Source organism: Loxodonta africana, chromosome 3, assembly GCF_030014295.1.
Source record: "Loxodonta africana isolate mLoxAfr1 chromosome 3, mLoxAfr1.hap2, whole genome shotgun sequence".
Lineage (NCBI taxonomy): Eukaryota > Metazoa > Chordata > Mammalia > Proboscidea > Elephantidae > Loxodonta > Loxodonta africana.
Window position 1 is genome coordinate 72,034,432 of NC_087344.1, and position 17,631 is coordinate 72,052,062.

At 46.0% G+C, this 17,631-nt stretch overlaps 1 protein-coding gene across 4 annotated transcripts in view; it reads left to right on the forward strand.

Moving 5' to 3' along the window:
- The first annotated feature begins 6,631 nt into the window (after window positions 1–6,631).
- Window positions 6,632–17,631, forward strand: part of AGO1 (argonaute RISC component 1) — a 38,452-nt gene continuing 27,452 nt past the window's right edge. For 2 of the 4 annotated variants that reach the window (XM_064281707.1, XM_064281708.1), the window contains exons 1-8: window positions 6,632–6,816; window positions 11,791–11,974; window positions 14,820–14,940; window positions 15,413–15,594; window positions 15,990–16,126; window positions 16,337–16,471; window positions 16,617–16,704; window positions 17,341–17,488. In XM_064281707.1, coding sequence (XP_064137777.1) covers window positions 6,792–6,816; window positions 11,791–11,974; window positions 14,820–14,940; window positions 15,413–15,594; window positions 15,990–16,126; window positions 16,337–16,471; window positions 16,617–16,704; window positions 17,341–17,488 — 1,020 coding nt within the window. In that variant the 5' untranslated portion in view covers window positions 6,632–6,791. Of the gene's footprint in view, window positions 6,817–11,790; window positions 11,975–14,790; window positions 14,941–15,412; window positions 15,595–15,907; window positions 16,127–16,336; window positions 16,472–16,616; window positions 16,705–17,340; window positions 17,489–17,631 lie in introns of those variants that run through there. The other 2 variants (XM_023554523.2, XM_023554524.2) reach the window with 2 other exon arrangements.

Genomic DNA, 17,631 nt, shown 5'->3' on the forward strand with positions numbered 1-17,631 from the left:
AGTTGTTACTGGCATCAGCACTGCATGCTATAGATTTTTGTTTATTTTCTTGAGTCTTTCCACTTAGTGTTACTAATTTTAGTAAGACTGCTTATTTTTTTAGTTGCATCCTCTGCAATAAAGGTACTTTCTTATATACTTACTATCATGTATTTCTAGTTTTTTTCATATCTTATTTTTCTGGCTAGAACACCCAAACAAGTATTAAAATGGTATTAGTGATGAGACGTGACCTTGTTTATTCCTGTTTTCAAAGGGAAAGTATCTATTGCTTTCCCACTAGTTAAAAATAGATGCTCTATTATGTTAAGGATAAGTGATTTTAATTATTTTATTAGGAATGAGTGTTAACTTTTATTAAATCCTATTGGTTATCACAATTATGATATATTTATTTTTATTAGTCTATGATATAGTATATTACATTAAGATATTTCATTATTTTTGAACTGTCCCTAAATTACCCTTGTATTTATGATATGCTATTTTTAAAATTAATAATGCCGTATAGTGTAGTGGTTAAGAGTGTTGACCTTGGAACCCTACTACCTGGACTCAAATTCTGTCTCTGCCAGTTGCAAGCTATATGACCTTGAGCAAATTACTTATCCTCTCTGTGTCTTCATTTTTAATAATTGTACCTGCCTGTGTTGCTTATTTACTTATTGCTTCTCAGCGTAAGCCTACTCATCTCTTCTATGATGCCCAGAATTTTAATGAAGATTATATGAGGAAGCATATATAAAGTTTTGGGACAGAGCCTGACACTTAGTAAGTTCTTTATAATGTTAGCTATTATACTAGTGACCAAAGACCAGACAAATTGTGTAATGACATCAAGGACATTATACATGAAGAGAGTAAAAACCCAACCAAAAGAAAAGAACAAAATGGATGTTAGAAGAGACTCTGAAACTTGCCCTCGAATGTAAACCAGCTAAAATGAATGGAGGAAATGATGGAGTAAAAGCTGAACAGACGATTTCAAAGAACAGCTCGAGAAGACAAAGTAAAGTATTATCGTGAAATGGGCAAAGACCTGGAGTTAGAAAGCTAAAAGGGAAGAACATGCTTGGCATTTCTCAAGCTGAAAGAACTGAAGGAAAAACGCAAGTCTCAATTTGCAGTATTGAGGGATTTTTACAGGGAAAATGTTAATGCAGGAAGTATCAAAAGAAGATAGAAAGAATACAGAGTCACTGTACCAAAAAAAAATTGGTCAGTGTTCAACCATTTCAGGAGGCAGCATATGATCAAGAATCGGCAGTACTGAAGGAAGAGAAATCCAAGCTGCACTGAAGACATTCGCGAAAAACAAGGCTTAAGGAGTTAATGGACTATCAATTGAGATGTTTCAACACACAGATGCAGCATTGGAAGCACTCACTCATCTATGCCAAGAAATCTGGAAGACAGCCACCTGGCCAACTGAATAGAAGAAATCCATATCTGTGCCCATTCCAAAGAAAGGGGATCCAACAAAATGCAGAAACTATCGAACAATATCGTTAATGTCACATGCAAGTAAAATTCATAAAATACATCCATAATCCTGAGATCTCTTTTTTATAATATCATCATCTGATTAAGAGATCAGGATCTTTCTCTGCTAGTAGGAATAAATTAGGAGAATTCCCGTTTCCCCTGTGCTCTAGAACAGTTCATATAACATGAAACAGAATTATCTCTTTTGGGAACGATTGGAAGCATTAAACTGAACCTTCTGGGCTAGATGTTCTTTGGTCACCCTTGATCACGTTCTCAGTGTCCTTCTTAGTTATTGCTCAGATCTTGCTTTTAAGTCCTTGTTTTGCATTTTTGATGAAAACACACATACACACGTAATTAAATTTCTTTTTTTACTCAAAGTTTCAGATTCATTAGCCTATGGGTATATAAACAATTTCCTTATATTTGTTAAAATCTCTGTGGTGAGTTTTAAAATTTGGGACTAATGGATATGTTCACTATTTTGGTTGTGATGATTTCACAGATTTATATACACATCAGAACTTAACAAGTTATACATTTTATATATGTATATTTTATTATATGTCAATTATACCTCAATTTACAAAAAGCTTACCAATTTTATAAATCTTTTCAAAGTAACAGTTAATACTTATTAACTCCATTTCTGATGATTTCTGATTTTTAAAACTATTTCCTGAAATATTTAAGAAATACATGTTTATTGTAGATAAAGGCATGCTGCATGCAAGAGCTGTTGATTCATTTCCTGATATTAGGGTATACAATTTGTCTTAAATCTATTAATTATACTACATTGCTTTCATTGTTCCTAGATTGATTTTTTAAAATAATTTTTATTATGCTTTAAGTGAAAGTTTACAAATCAAGTCAGTCTCTCACACAAAAACTTATATACACCTTGCTACACACTCCCAATTACTCTCCCCCTAATGATACAGTCCGCTCCCTCCCTCCACTCTCTCTTTTTGTGTCCATTTTGCCAGCTTCTAACCCCCTCCACCTCTCATCTCCCCTCCAGGCAGGAAATACCAACATTGTCTCAAGTGTCCATCTGATCCAAGAAGCTCACTCCTCACCAGCATCCCTCTCCAACACATTGTCCAGTCCAATCCATGTCTGAAGAGTTGGCTTCAGGAATGGTTCCTGTCCTGGGCCAACAGAAGGTCTGGGGGCCATGACCACCGGGGTCCTTCTAGTCTCAGTCAGGCCGTTAAGTCTGGTCTTTTTATGAGAATTTGGGGTCTGCATCCCACTGCTCCCCTGCTCTCTCAGGGGTTGTCTGTTGTGTTCCCTGTCAGGGCAGTTGTCGGTTGTACCCGGGCACCATCTAGTTCTTCTGGTCTCAGAATGATGTAGTCTCTGGTTCATGTGGCCCTTTTTGTCTCTTGGGCTTGTAATTACCTTGTGAGCTTGGTGTTCTTCATTCTCCTTTGATCCAGGTGGGTTGAGACTCATTGATGCATCTTAGATGGCCGCTTGCTAGAGTTTAAGACCCCAGACACCACTCTTCAAAGTGGGATGCAGAATGCTTTCTTAATAGATTTTATTGTGCCAATTGACTTAGATGACCCCTGAAACCATGGTCCCCAAACCCCTGCCCCTGCTACGCTGGCCTTTGAAGCACTCAGTTTATTCAGGAAACTTCTTTGCTTTTGGTTTAGTCCCGTTGTACTGACCTCTCCTGTATTGTGTGTTGTCTTTCCCTTCACCTGAAGTAGTTCTTATCTACATTCTAATTAGTGACTTAGATTGATTTTTTAAATATTAAAATGAAAATATAGATGGAGATGCAAATTTTTTTCAAGGTGTTCTTGTAGTTTTGGGACCAGGAAACTTTGGGTGTGAAGAATATGTATAGGTGGAAAAACCTGGGTACTGGCCCACAGAACAGAGGACCTTCAGTGTGAGTTAGCCAAGGACTAAGATGCAAGGATTGAACTAGAAACAGAGAGAAGCTGTTAGATTTCTGGGAAGGTACATCAAGAATTACTGAAAGAAGTTTTTTTTTTCTTCTTTTTAAAGAAAAAGGTTTTATTTGGCATATATTCAAAGAGGCAAAAGTAGGAAGTAGACAAGAATGCTGCTAGAGCCATGTCTGCCTGAGTCCAAGGAAATACTACAGAACAGACAAAAGTGGAAAAATGGACAAGCATGTTGCTAGAGCCATGTCTGCCTGAGTCCAAGGAATATGACAGAATGGACAAGAGTGGGAAAACAGACAAGCATGCTGCCACAGTGCTAGAAGAAAGTTGTCAGCATAAAAAGCAAAATGCTATCTGGATTTCCCTTATACTCTACTGCTTTGTCAAGCCAAGAGTGAAATCCTTGATGATGGAGACACCCTGCAGAAGGACCCTGAGATTCCAGAGTCAGGATTGACTCCACTAGCCACTTTGAAAATAAATCAGAATAGTGGCCAGTGCCTTTCCACAAAGTTAAGTGTGAGCCTGGGCATTCAGAACAGGGGATTCAAACTCTTATGGAAAAGCTGAGCTCCCAGCTCAGTTACACCAAGGCAAGGACCCTGCTATTTCTGAGGGTTTTTTTTTTTATGCCATCTGTTTGATTCAGGTCAAGCCAAATTTACTTCTCACTCTAGACACAGCTTTTCCCAGGCACCAAAGGGGGACAGAGATGCATTTGATATGGTCTCTGTCCTTAAGGAGCTTAGAATATAGTGTGAAAAGCAGACAGCGATTATGATAGCAGCTAACACTTTCCTTGCATTCTTCTAGGCATTGTTCTCAGGTCTTTACCGGCTAATTTAATTTTCACAACAGCCTAGTGAGGTAGGTATTGTGCTTACTTCTAATTTACAAAGGTAGAAATTGAGACACAGAAAAGTAATTTGCTCACTGTTACACAGCAGGTAAATGGTAGTACCAGGATTGACACCAAGAAAGTATGACTCTAGAATCTTTGTTCTTAACTACTACTTTATGCTGTTGAGCAGTGGTTTCTCAAAGTGTGGTCCCCAGGCCATCAGCATAAGCCTTATCTGGAAACTTGCCAGAAATGCACATTTTTGGGCCCTACCCCAGACCTGCTGAATCGGAAACTCTGGAGGCAGGGCTCAGCAATCAGTGCTTTAACAAGTCCTCCAGGTGATTCTGATACCAGCTGTTTGAGAAGACTTGAAGAAGAATTAACACATCTGAATTGTGGTGTTGGTGAAGAATATTGGGTATACCGTGGACTGCCAAAACAACGAACAGATCTGTCTTGAAAGAAGTACAACCAGAATGCTCCTTAGAAGCAAGGATGGCAAGACTGCATCTTACATACTTCGGACATGTTGTCAGGAGGGATGAGTCCCTGGAGAAGGACATCATGCTTGGTAGAGTACAGGGTCAGCGGAAAAGAGGAAGACCCTCAACAAGTTGGATTGACACAAGCTACAACAATGGGCTTGAGCATAATGATTGTGAGCATGGCACAGGACTGGGCAGTGTTTCATTCTGTGGTACATAGGGCCACTATGAGTCGGAACCAACTTGATGGCACCTAACAACAACAATGCTGGAGAGAAGGAAGACATGCTATGGTAAGTGTCAGAAATTAAGCTCCGCATGAGTAGGAACTGCATATAGTCCATCTCAAGTTCCTTGCCCTTTGCTCAGCATCAATAGGCATCAAAAATTACATATATGGATGAATATATGCAAAAGTGATGTTTGAGCTGGGTCTTTCATCATTTATCACTGATGGAAGGAAGGCCTGTGTCAAGAAACTGACTAGCAAGGATGTAGTCGTTCTGGCAAAATAGGATAAGGGTCTGCACCAGCACAGGGACCATCAGAATGGCAAGGGAATCATGAGAGAGCAATTCAGGAGGTAAACATAACAGGAATTGGTGAACAGCTGAACGGGTACAAGAAGCAAGGGAAAGAGAGGAATTGCCATTTCTATGAAGGTGTCATTCACTGAGACAGGAAACAGGACAAGCACGTTTGTGGGGGAAAGAGTTTGTTTTGGCAAATGTTTATGTATATATATTTACTACAATAAAGCAAAAAAAAAATTTTTTTTTTGTTCAGTTTTGGACTCCTTAAATACGAAGTGCTGATAGGCTATCCAGGTGGAGCTGTCCAGCAAACGCTTGGGAATATGAGACTTGGCTGGAGATAGAGATTTGAAAGGATAGTGGATGAGACCTTCAAGGGGAAAGTGGAGAGTGGAATGAGAAGAGAACGGGGTTGGGAACCAGGTGTACACTATTATTTAATCGAGCAAAAGCAAGAGAGGGCCCTCAAAGGAGACTGAAAAGGAATTGGACAAAATGGAGACCTCAGAAAATACAGAAGCCAAGTAGAAGATTCAAAAAAGGAGAGGAACGGATGATGTCAGATAAATAAGAACTGAAAATTATCAACTGGATTTCGGCACAAAAAGTCATTTAAGTGAGGTGATGAGGGTGAAAGCAGATTGGCGGAGTTACGGCGTGAGCTGTAAATGAGAAAGTGGAGGCAGGTCCTTCCCGAGTGCCGCAGATAGAGCTCTGTCGCTGCACTTGAGTTGAGACTGTACATCTTTCAGGGTAGGCAGGCTCTGTTTCGTATCTCTGGTCTCAGCGCCCAGTACACGTCCTGGAAGACAGGGTGGCGTCAGTGAGTTCATCGACTGGGGACGGAGAAAGACTTTGCGGAGGCAGTCGCTTTGCAGCCGAGGCTTGAAGGATGAGGGTGATTGGGAGGAGAGGTGGGAGGCAGGGCTCCTGGGTGATGGGGCGCTCGAGTGTGTAGGGGGGGGTCTGGGTATGAGGTGGGGTCCCTGTAATATGCGCGTGGCCCTGTGTGAAGGAGGGTCTGTGTGTAAGTTTGGAGGGGATTATTTTGGAAAAAGATACAGGGCCGGAGGCTGTTGCGGGGTGGGCCTCCCAGCCTCACTAACGCCGCTGCGCGGTTTCGCGGCGCCTCTACGGGAGCCCTCCCGCTGGGCTGCATGGCGACGGGTGACCACCAGGGGCCGCTGCCTCCGGTCCCCGGTGCCCCCGCCCCTCTCCATTGGCCTTTGTTGCCGTCGGAGCGCCCCGCTTGACTCGTTCCCGTCCGCCCCCTGGGCCTGGCGGCCGCGCCTGCGCACTAGCAACTGGCCGGGCGCTCGAAGGGGGAGCTGCTGCAGGCTCCGCGGCCGCGGCGGCAACGGAGGCTGCGGGGGCGGCGGTGCGAGCGGCCGGGCTTCGGGGGGGGAGCCGAGCCCGGCCCGGGAGCCCAAGCAGCTAAAGTGCGGGGTACCTAGGCCCCTCACGCTGGACTCCAAAGTCTCCAGGCCGCCTGACCTCCGCACGGGTATATGGGATGGAAGCGGGACCCTCGGGAGCAGGTAAGGGCCCCGGGGAAGGGGGGTGCTGTGCGTGCTCCAAGGACCAGAGAGCTCCCGCGTGAGGAGCGGGATTTCCGAGTGAGGGAAGGGCTCCTGAGTGAGGAGAGGGGCTCTCTTGGGATGGGGGCCCAGTTTGAAGGGGGCTGTGTGCAGTTCCGGGAGAGAAGACCTTGTGAAGGGAGCCCTGAGATGGGGGCCATTTGTAGAAGGAGGCTGTATGCAGTCCTGGGGGTGGGAAGTAATCTTGGAGAAGGCCCTGGTAGCACGCAAAGACTCGCGTATATCCGAGGAGGCCTAGGGAGAGGCCCGGCAGGTGGCAGGGGGCGGGCTCCAGGTGTCCCGGAGAGGAGGGGGCGACACAGATGGGCCCGGAGCAGCCGCATGCCGGGGGCGGGGGCTCAGCCTGGCTGGGCTGGGTTAGTGTCTCGGGGAGAAGGCGCCAGAGCTGGGCTGGAATCCCAGCCCCGGGATTCCCCCCAGTGAGTCTGGGGAGCCGGAGCAGAGGCGCCGGAGCATGCGCGGAGGTGGCAGCTGGAAGGGGCTGCCCAGTGTGGTGGGGGCGTGGCTGCCTGAGATCGTTCCCCCACCCCTTAGTCCCGGTTTGGCCTGGAAGAAGGAGCGAGCTGATGGGGTGGATTCTCTAACGTTATGCTGGGAGGGCCAAGTGGAAATGGTCCCTTCCCCCATCTTGGGGTCTCTTACACTTGGCCCTGAAGCCCCTCAGTCACAGTTTCCCAATTAAGGTTAAGAGAAACTGCCAAAGTGCTCCTCTTTGCCAGTAGAGTAAGGAAAGACTGAGACTAAAGCAGTGTTTTGGGGGGTGAAGGTGGGTCCTCCCTGAAGATAGGCCTTAGAAAAGGTGTTCGTTACTGAGGGACCAAGGCCAGGACCAAGTCTACCTGGAAGGGATTTTCTGCCTTCTTTGCAAGTTTCTGGGCCAATACTGAATAGAGATTGGAGCTTTTAATCCAAGGATGAGGACCTTTCTATTGAAATGTGTATTAAGGTGACAGCCTGATCTTTTCCTATACCTCAATATTTTCACGGTTCCTATACTTCACTGGTTATCTGTAGTCTTTCTTTCCTTTTCCCTCTCTCAACCCCCCAGAAACTGTCAGAGCCATGTCATTAGACTCTAGGTTGCTCAGCTAGGTCGGGAGGGACTAGGGTGGGAGATTTTAGCTTGCACCTTGGTGTACTGAGTTCCCGCTGATAGCCTTAACTTCTCCTTTTTTACATGCAAGCAGGAGAAAAGGAACTAAGAACAGAGGAGAAATGGAGGCAGGTCTCCCCAAGAAGACTAGGGCCCGCAGGATGATCTGTGGGGTATTGGGATGTCTTGTGTCCTAGGTCTCTTTCTTACCCTGTGATGGGAGAAAGAACATTCTGGATCCTGGAATTCTTTAGGTGACCTCTTATCACCTCCTTCCATTTGGTCTAGGAATGGAAATAGGATTTACTTCTCTGGTGGAAAGATCTTTGTCTTTTAGATCAAACCTTCTACCTTCAAGGAAATACCTCCTACGAACTCACTCAAATTATCCATTCAGTGATCTATAAGTATTTAGTGACTACTCTTCTCCCGAAAAGAGAAACAACCTTACAGAGACTCTGTGGGCCCTAAAGTATGGGAATAGAGTTCAGGAAGCAACTGACTTCAGTGGTCACTACTTTCTCCCTCCCTTAGGTGCCTGTCATCATCTCAGGAGCTCTCTTGGTTTTCTAGGCTGGAGCCTGTTTGCAACAGCCTGTGGACTAGAGAAGTGCGGTGGGTCACAGAGATCCAGATGAATTTCTGAGGGCTTGCACCAATACCAACACCAGACTGCTGATGATTTTATCCTGATGAATTTATAATGGGCTCTGGAGTGATGGAAAAAGTTGACCTTTTTGTTTGTTACAAAAAATAAGGTTCTAGGGAAGGGACAAAGCCTGGTGTCTGCGGTAGCCTTAGGAAGAGCCTAGTGGGACAGGCTTCGCTTCATTAAAGAGTGTAATTGAAATTAGTTCTGGAAACTTCAGGTGGAGGAACCCCATAACTGCCTCCTTCCCAGGCTCAGACTATTAGGAGTTAGGGTGATGGCTTGAGATAGCCCGAGGACACACACAAACTGAGGCATTGTTGCAGGCCTCACTGGGCTTATGCCCAAGTATGCCAACTCTGGTCAGGTGCAGAGGCAGTGTCTGATTTATCTGTGGAACCAGCAACTGCCTAGCATAGGCCATGACACAGAGTATATTCACACTTGAACTGAATCATGTTCAAGTGTGAATATATATATGGTCAAGCGCATAATTGAATATTTGATAACCAGTGTATACTCATGTGTGGACAGATTCTTTTTGGAGAGGTTGGCCTGTTAGCCTTTGCTTATCTACCAGCTAACCCAGCCTTGGATTTGTGTTTTTTAAATAGATAGTCTGGCTCCCTGAGAGATATGTAGGCCTCTGAACTGCTGGGAAGGAATCCCTGGGCCAGGGCTTTCAGCTCTGTTACTTTTCCCTCTCTAGGCCAGTTGGGGATGGGGGAGGGGGAGTGTCCTTTTCAGGGCCCCTCCTTCCTTCCTTCTGTCTGCAGGGAAGGGCCCGCCCCTTTCCCCCAAGGCCCAAGCTTTGTCCTTCTGCTGGGGCCCTCATCTGCATCACAAAGTGGCCGTCTGTCCCTGTCTGGGTCTGAAGGGAAGTGTCTCCCTTTCTCAGACTTAAAGCTGGGGGTGGGGTGGGATGGGGGGCTTTGTACAGCTGGGAGGCGTGTAGGGGGATGGGATGAGAGAGATTACCACCTCTTCCTGCCTTCCCAAAGTTCCAGGATGAAGGAGGATGGGGGCTCTCCTGTTTTCCCAAAGCATTCTTGGAGTAGAGTGTGCTCCAAGACTAAGTCTGGCGTGTACTAGTTCAATTTTGGGGGAAGGGAAGGCTTTGAGGCTAGAGTATCTGTCCCATCCCCCATCATTTCCACCCAGCCCCCAGCTCTAGGAGATGTCTTTCTCCCAAGGCCCCAAACATTTATCCAGTTTGGGACGCTGAAGGAGGTAAATGGAATCTAAGAATTCAGAGGAGGGTCTCTCTTACTGGCCACATGCACAAGGGTGATATATGTTTGTCCTGTGCAGGATTTGTAATTGTTTCTGGTCAGTTGCAGGTGTTCAAGTGTTTTGTGTGCTCTGTGTGGTTGTGGTGTGTCTATGGATATGTTCATTCATTTAATGTCAGTATATTGAACAGCTGTGTGCCAGGCACTGGGGAGTCAACAGGGACCAAGGCAGGTACAGTCCCCAGTCCCTGCCTTTGAAGAAAGTGCAGTCTAAGGCAGCGAGGGGCATATGTATAAAGGTAAGCTGCCTAGGTCTGTGTGTATGTGTTTGGATGTATGTGATAGAAGCGTGTCTATGTGCGTCTGTCTGACTGTGGGCTTGTGTTCAGTTTCTGTCCAGCTCTTTTGGGGTTAGGTGGCCAGATACTAGTAGTTAGGCTTTCACTTCCCCATGTAGCTGAGTTCTGAGGGCCTTGTCCGCCCTGGCTGGGCCTCCATTTCCCTGTCTGCCCAGTGGGGCTGGGCTTGACAGGTAAAGGAGACTTGAGCAGCTCAGCTCTGGGAAGTGTACCCCTCCCCTGAATGGATCTGACCTCTTCCTGACCCTCCAGCTGAGGATATGCCCCATCCCCCCCAGCCTGGCTTTGAAAGCAGAGCTCTGATGATGGGAGGCTCTGGGCTGGTTTATTCCTTTCCCTCCCACCTGGGCTGTTCCTCTACTGTGCGGGACAATAGTAGCTGAGGACAAAGGCTCCTCTCAGACCGTGTTCCTTTCTCCCTTTCCCCTCAAGCTGGAAAAATAAGACTGGAGGTAGCAACCAGACTGGTGACAAGAGAGGAGAAAGGAACGGGAGCTGGCTCCGCCCTAGCCCCTTCCCAAGGGCCCCCTCTGTCTTGAAATTGATCCCTTCTGCTACTGTCTGGGCCCTCTGTGTAGAAGGAACTGTGGGACGTGAAGGGGTCAGCTGAATATAAACTGAAGGGACTGCAAAAATTTTGTATTCTCCTTCCCAGAGCCAACGTCTTCCCCTTTTCCAGCATCGTAATTGCTTCCTCTGCTTCCCAAGGCCCCTAATTCTTGCCTCCTCTTGCCTCAGTCTCCTATATTTGGCCTGCTTTGTTCCCCAGCTCTTACTTCGTTTGAGGATTTTCTTCATTAGTTTCTTCCATTGCAGTCTTGCTTCCTGCCCCAGTTCCCAACTCTAACCTATCTTGCCTCAGCCCCTAATTCCAGCCTTCTCTCCTTCCCCGGGCTCCCATTTCAAGCTTTTTTGTTGTTGTTGTTGTGACCCCCAGTTCCGGCCTTTTTTCTAGCCCCCTACTTCAGCCTTTCTCTTTTCCTTAACCTCCAAACTATCCTTTTAGCATTTTTTCCTTTTCTGTTTCTCTAACCCTAGCCTCTTAGTTGCCTTAACCCTGTCTCAAATACCACCCCTACCTTAACCTGGCCTCCTTTGGCTCTTACTCCTGCCCACATTGTAGAGGAGCATTCAAAGATGATGCCTTTTTACATTTAGGACGGTGATGAAAAAAAAAGGTGATGAGTGAGAAGAAAATCCGGATGGCAGAGGACATTCTTGGTCTTCTGCTAGACACCTGGTAGGGGCAAATGTCTCAATCTAGTAGAAAGAAAAAATGGTTTTATTTACTGGGAACCAGATTTAGCCTCTTTGCCTAACATGTAATAGGAACTTACTGTGTATTCACTTGGTGAATTTAAGATAGACAATAGGGATAATTTTCCCGACTGGAGAGAGGTTTAAAAAAAAAAAAAAAATGAGCCTGAGGTGTCTGAACCAGCAGAAGCCTTCAGCTGGGTAGGCAAGAAAGAGGCTTCCTCTATGCTCTCCTGTTCCTGTTCTGGGAGGCCTGTGCCTTCTCTGATCAGAGTGTTGATGAGGTTGCCAGATTCTGGCCTCACCAGGCTCTTTGTCTTATAGCTGCAGGCGCATACCTGCCCCCCCTGCAGCAGGTGTTCCAGGCACCTCGCCGGCCCGGCATTGGTACTGTGGGAAAACCAATCAAGCTCCTGGCCAATTACTTTGAGGTGGATATCCCTAAGATCGACGTCTACCACTACGAGGTGGACATCAAGCCGGATAAGTGTCCCCGCAGAGTCAACCGGTGAGTGATCCATATCTAAGCCACCAAGCCTAGGATCTTCCCTTTCCTGAATCTCAGAATCTTAAAACAGGGCCAGAGAGGTAAAAGAAAAAACCAGGAGAGGGTGGTACTACCAAATCCCAAGAAAGCTTTTGAAGGGGAGATGGCCAGCACTTTCAGATGCCAGAAAAAGTAAGGTAGATGCTGAAAAAGGTCATTGGATGGGGCTATTAGATAATTGGAAACCCTGGTTGTATAGTGGTTACGTGCTATTAGTGGTTACATGTTATTAGATAATTAGTGGCTTTTGCCAGACCAGTTTCAGTAGGGTAAAAACCAAAACCAAACCCATTGCCGTTGAGTTGATTCCAACCCATAGCAACCCTATAGGACAGATTAGAACTGCCCCATAGTTTCCAAGGAGCACCTGCTAGATTTGAACTGCTGACATTTTGGTTAGCAGCTGTAGCCCTTAACCACTATGTCATCAGGGTTTCAGTAGGGTAGTTAGGCTAATGATCTACTGCATGACTTAAGGAATAAATGGGAGGTGAGGTGGTAGGGATAGTGAGAGCCAATAGCTTTTTCCAGAAGGTTGGTAGTGAAGTGGGGAGAGAGGAAATCTGTTGGCTAGTGAGGACTACAGGGGTCAAGCACACTTTTCAATATTTATTGAAATGAGTAAATGAAGACTTTTAAGGAAGGAAACATGGATATGTTTATGGACTGGGAAGAGCCCATGGAGAAGGAGAGGTTAAAGGTATAGGACAAGAGAGGAGGAATGAGAGTGGAATGTTTCTGCTGAGGAGGACATTACAGGATACACATTGGAGTGATTACTCTTAGACACAAAAAGCAATATTTCTTTTTGGAATTATTTTATTTGAAAACTATATAACCCACCCATTGCTGTCAAGTCAATCCTGACTCATAGCAACTGTATAGGACAGTGTAGAACTGCCCCATACAGTTTCCAAGAGTGCTTGGTGGGTTCATACTGCCGACCTTTTGGCTGGTGGCTGTAGCTCTTAACCACTACGGCACCAGGGTCTCCTGAAAACTATATGTACAATGTAAAAACATCCAAATATTACAAAAAGAGTAGCAGTGAAAAATGTCTCATTACCTTGCTGTCCAGTCCCCCAGTGTCTCTCTCCAAAGGCATTCATTGTTACTATTCCCAAATATGTTTCCAGAGATTTCTCTCTCTATATATACAAGCATGTATGCATATATGGCATTTTTAAAAACCTGTAAGATATGGGGTCCTTGTTCTGCAACTTGTTTTTTTCCACTGGGGGGAATATATTTTGGGTAATAATACATATCAGTACATACAGATCTGCCTTAATCTTTTGCATAGCTCCTTAGGTATTCCATTGAGTAGATGTATTATAATTTACTTAATAGATCTACTGAGCCAGATTTAGGTTGTCTAAACTTTTGCTACAAAAGCGAAACTGAGTTGAATATTATTATACGTGGATACATTTTTGCACTTAGGAGTGTATCTGTAAGATAATTCTTAGGAGTGGAATTGCTGGCACAATTCATTGTTAAATTTCTCTTTTTTTTTTTTAAAGTAAATTGTACTAGTTTATACTTCATCAGCAAGGTATCAGGTTCTGTTCCCCAAGCCTGAACCAATCCCGTATGTAAAATTTTTTCATCTTTGGCATTCTGATGGATAGAAAATTATATCTTGGTCTAATTTTAAATTGTGTTTTTAATGGGTAAAATTGAACATATTTTCATATCTTTAAAAAAGTACATATAAAAGGGAAATTTTGGTGGCTACAGGAAAGAAGGAAAAGATGAATATATATATAAATGTTTATGTGTATTTCTGAGAACTTGAGAGCAGCCTTTCAATACTCCTTTCAGCCATGTTAGAGTTACATTCTGATAGATGGGAATGGGCTCTGGAGAGAAGGCTTGACACAGTTAATGAAGGACATGAAAAAATTGCTGGGCGTTACTGAAGTCTAACTGGGTTTGAAACTATGTGTTTACTGTTGTTCCCAGTCTACATTTTGAGTGTTTTCATCCAGTGGTATTCAATAGCTTTGGTTTAAAAAGTTGAGAGGTTAGATGGTTGGATGGGCTGAATTTTGAATGATAAATGGACATTCTGGGGCTCATCAAAGAGGACGATAGGAAGTGAAGTCAAAGAGATACTAATGGAGAGAAAAAGGGGTGATAGGACTGAGGGCTTCAGAGAGATGGAAGAGATGAAGTTCTTCCAGTTTGTTTCTACTCTAGTTCAGATCTCTTCCTTATCTACTTTTGCTTATCAGCTTGAGGAGTGGAGAGGGGAGCAGCTTGGATTCTTTTCCAGTCCCTGGGGTGAAGCCTTTTTCTCCTCAGCCTCCCCTTCTGCTCAGTGGGCACTCACACCCACTCTTGCAGGTACTTTAAAGCCTGGGTGGTCAGCTGAGGACCAGAAGCATCACCTGGGAGCCTGTTAGAAATGCAGACTTTCAGGAACCCTGGTGGTACATGGAACCCTGGTAGTGCAGTGGTTAAGAGCTACGGCTGCTAACCAAAAGGTCAGCAGGTCGAATCCACCAGCCATTCCTTGGGAACCCATCTTGTAGGGTTGCTATGAGTTGGAATCAACTTGATGTCAGTGGGTTTGAGTTTTTTTTTTTCCTTCATCTACTGAATCAGAATCTGCATATAATAAGCTCTCCAGGTGCTTCATATGAATGTTGAAGTTTGAGAAGCACTTCCTTAGAATACATGAGATTAGAGTAGCTGTCAGGAGTGAGAGTAGTAGATGGGACATTGTCTGGACTTAGAACTACTTCCAGAAACTTGAAGTGGTAGTCTCTCAGCTTCTACAGGCCATTCCTATGCCCCACAGGGAAGTGGTGGAATACATGGTCCAGCATTTCAAGCCTCAGATCTTTGGTGATCGCAAGCCCGTGTATGATGGAAAGAAGAACATTTACACTGTCACTGCACTGCCCATTGGCAATGAACGGGTAAGGCTGGAATCATGGTAGGCCTGCGTCAGGGACCTGGGGTGGAACAGAGCTCATGTAAGCCTATTTAGAGTGTGGCTGTCCATTGTGCAGAGAAAGTATGTTTTAGGGTGAGGGGTGGGTAGGTGCTGGTGGTTATTTGTCATACTGTGTGCCTAGCCCCATCCCAAGCAGACGGAGATTAGACTTAAAAATAGACCTAAAGGACTTCCTGCTAGGTGTGGTTGAAAGGGACAGAAGCAGTGAGCCAGGGAGACTGAGGACAGGGCCTTGTTTCATGAGCACCTAGCATGTGATGGTGGCTGGAGACTGAGGGGCTGGATTTACTCTGGGGTCCCCATTGGGATCCCTGTCAGCTCAAGGAGCATTCTTGGCAAATCCTTAGGATGGGAGGCATTTGGGTACGGCAGGGAATAGCAGAGCGTGGGAAAGAAATGACAGTCCTTTACACCTTTCTCTCACCTTCCTGAAGGTGGACTTTGAGGTGACAATCCCTGGTGAAGGGAAGGATCGAATCTTTAAGGTTTCTATCAAGTGGCTGGCCATTGTGAGCTGGCGCATGCTGCATGAGGCCCTGGTCAGCGGTCAGATCCCTGTTCCCCTGGAGTCCGTGCAAGCCCTGGATGTGGCCATGAGGCACCTGGCATCCATGAGGTACTGGGCATAGTTAGCATCTGGGCTACAAGTGGTAGAAGAACTGTTGTAGGGGGAGGAGGTGAATGAGTACATTAGTAAGGTCTCACTGTGTGCCTTTCAAAAAAAAACTTTTTTAAGCCCTACTGTGTGCCAGGCCAAGTGTCCGTATACAATTAGATGGTTTAAAGCCCTGCCCCTGTCCCTCTTAAATCTTTTTGGGCCTTACCCCATCTGTCTCTGCAGGGCAGACAAAGGGTAGAGACTTGCACAAGGTTACACAGCTAGTAAAGGATCAGAGCTGGAATTAAAGCCCTGGTGTCCTGCCTTCCAGGCCCGGGCTCCTCCGTGCCCAGGATGCCTCACAGGGTGGGGACCTGTGCCCGAGGGACCAGTTCTCTGCCTGTCCCTGCCAGGTACACCCCCGTGGGCCGCTCCTTCTTCTCACCGCCTGAGGGCTACTACCACCCGCTGGGGGGTGGGCGCGAGGTCTGGTTCGGCTTTCACCAGTCTGTGCGCCCTGCCATGTGGAAGATGATGCTCAACATTGATGGTGAGTGGGGAGAGCTGTGGAGCTGGGGCACCCCGAGCCCAGTGACCATATTCTCAGCCTGTCCCTCCCAGTTCTGCAACCACACTCCTAGTCTAATCCCTACAGCCCTGGGGCCTCCCCTATCCCACACCAAAGAAGAGGTGTAAAGAGCAGTGCCTCCATTTATCCTGGAAGACAGAAAGCTGAGCTATTCCTGCTCTGTCCCCCCAGTCTCAGCCACTGCTTTCTACAAGGCGCAGCCGGTGATTGAGTTCATGTGTGAGGTGTTGGACATCAGGAACATAGATGAGCAGCCCAAGCCCCTCACGGACTCTCAGCGTGTTCGCTTCACCAAGGAGATCAAGGGTGAGGACCAGGCGGGGAGGAGAAACAGTGCTACTGTCTCTTTAGCCCTAAGAGGAAATCCCCTTGGGGTATGTTCAGGGGAGAGGCCAAGGTTGGGCACGTGGGCAACCTATTCCAACCCTGACACAAAATGTATGTATCCTAGGGCTGAAGGTGGAAGTGACCCACTGTGGACAGATGAAGAGGAAATACCGTGTGTGTAATGTTACCCGCCGCCCTGCTAGCCATCAGACGTAAGTTGGCAGGGCTGCTAAGCCATATTCTGTTCATGGAAGAGGGCTGAGATTTCAGACACACTCCCCTCCTTTGTTCCCTCCCCTACTGCCCCTGAGAATGACCTTGGACTGGCCCTGTCTTTGAAGATGAGTGGTGGTAGTTTGGCATCCCTCCCCCAACTTTACTAGATCCACTGATACTCTGTACCATTTTTACCTTTTTGGTCTCCACCTTTCCTCCTTGGGCCTTTACTATAGAACAGGCATGTTACCCCTATTCCTGTTCTGCTTCTGTAAATGTTAGAATCTCTCTCAATTTATTCTTCCCTTAAAGAAGTAATCTGGGTCCCTGAAGCTATCACTGATTCCATTCCTCCTCTTGGCCTCAGACTATACTAGACTATGTGTGCCTACTCTGTGTCAGGCTTTATACTGGGCCCTAGAAGTACAGATGAGTTAGACATGGTCCTGACCTTTGTGGAACTTGCCTCTGAAATCTTTGACTTTTCCATGGGAGCTCCATATTGCCTGCTTTCCCATGAGTGACAGTGCTAAGAGAAGAGGATGGGTAGGGATGAGACAAAGTCCGGGACTTCCCATGGCTGTGCATCTAGAGAGGTGGGATTGAATACCTCCTTCCCTTCCCCCAAACAGGTTTCCCTTGCAACTGGAGAGTGGACAGACTGTGGAGTGCACAGTGGCACAGTATTTCAAGCAGAAATATAACCTTCAGCTCAAGTATCCCCATCTGCCCTGCCTGCAAGTTGGCCAGGAACAAAAGCATACCTACCTGCCCCTAGAGGTGAGGCTGCCAAGTAATGGCTGGGCTGGGGAAGAGGCATTATACCTGCACACTGGTCATCAGAGGTCTGTTCTTCCATTTATAGTCTTATACTCATTTTGAAGTTTGGAAAATTGACATTTTGAGTGATATGAGGTAATTCT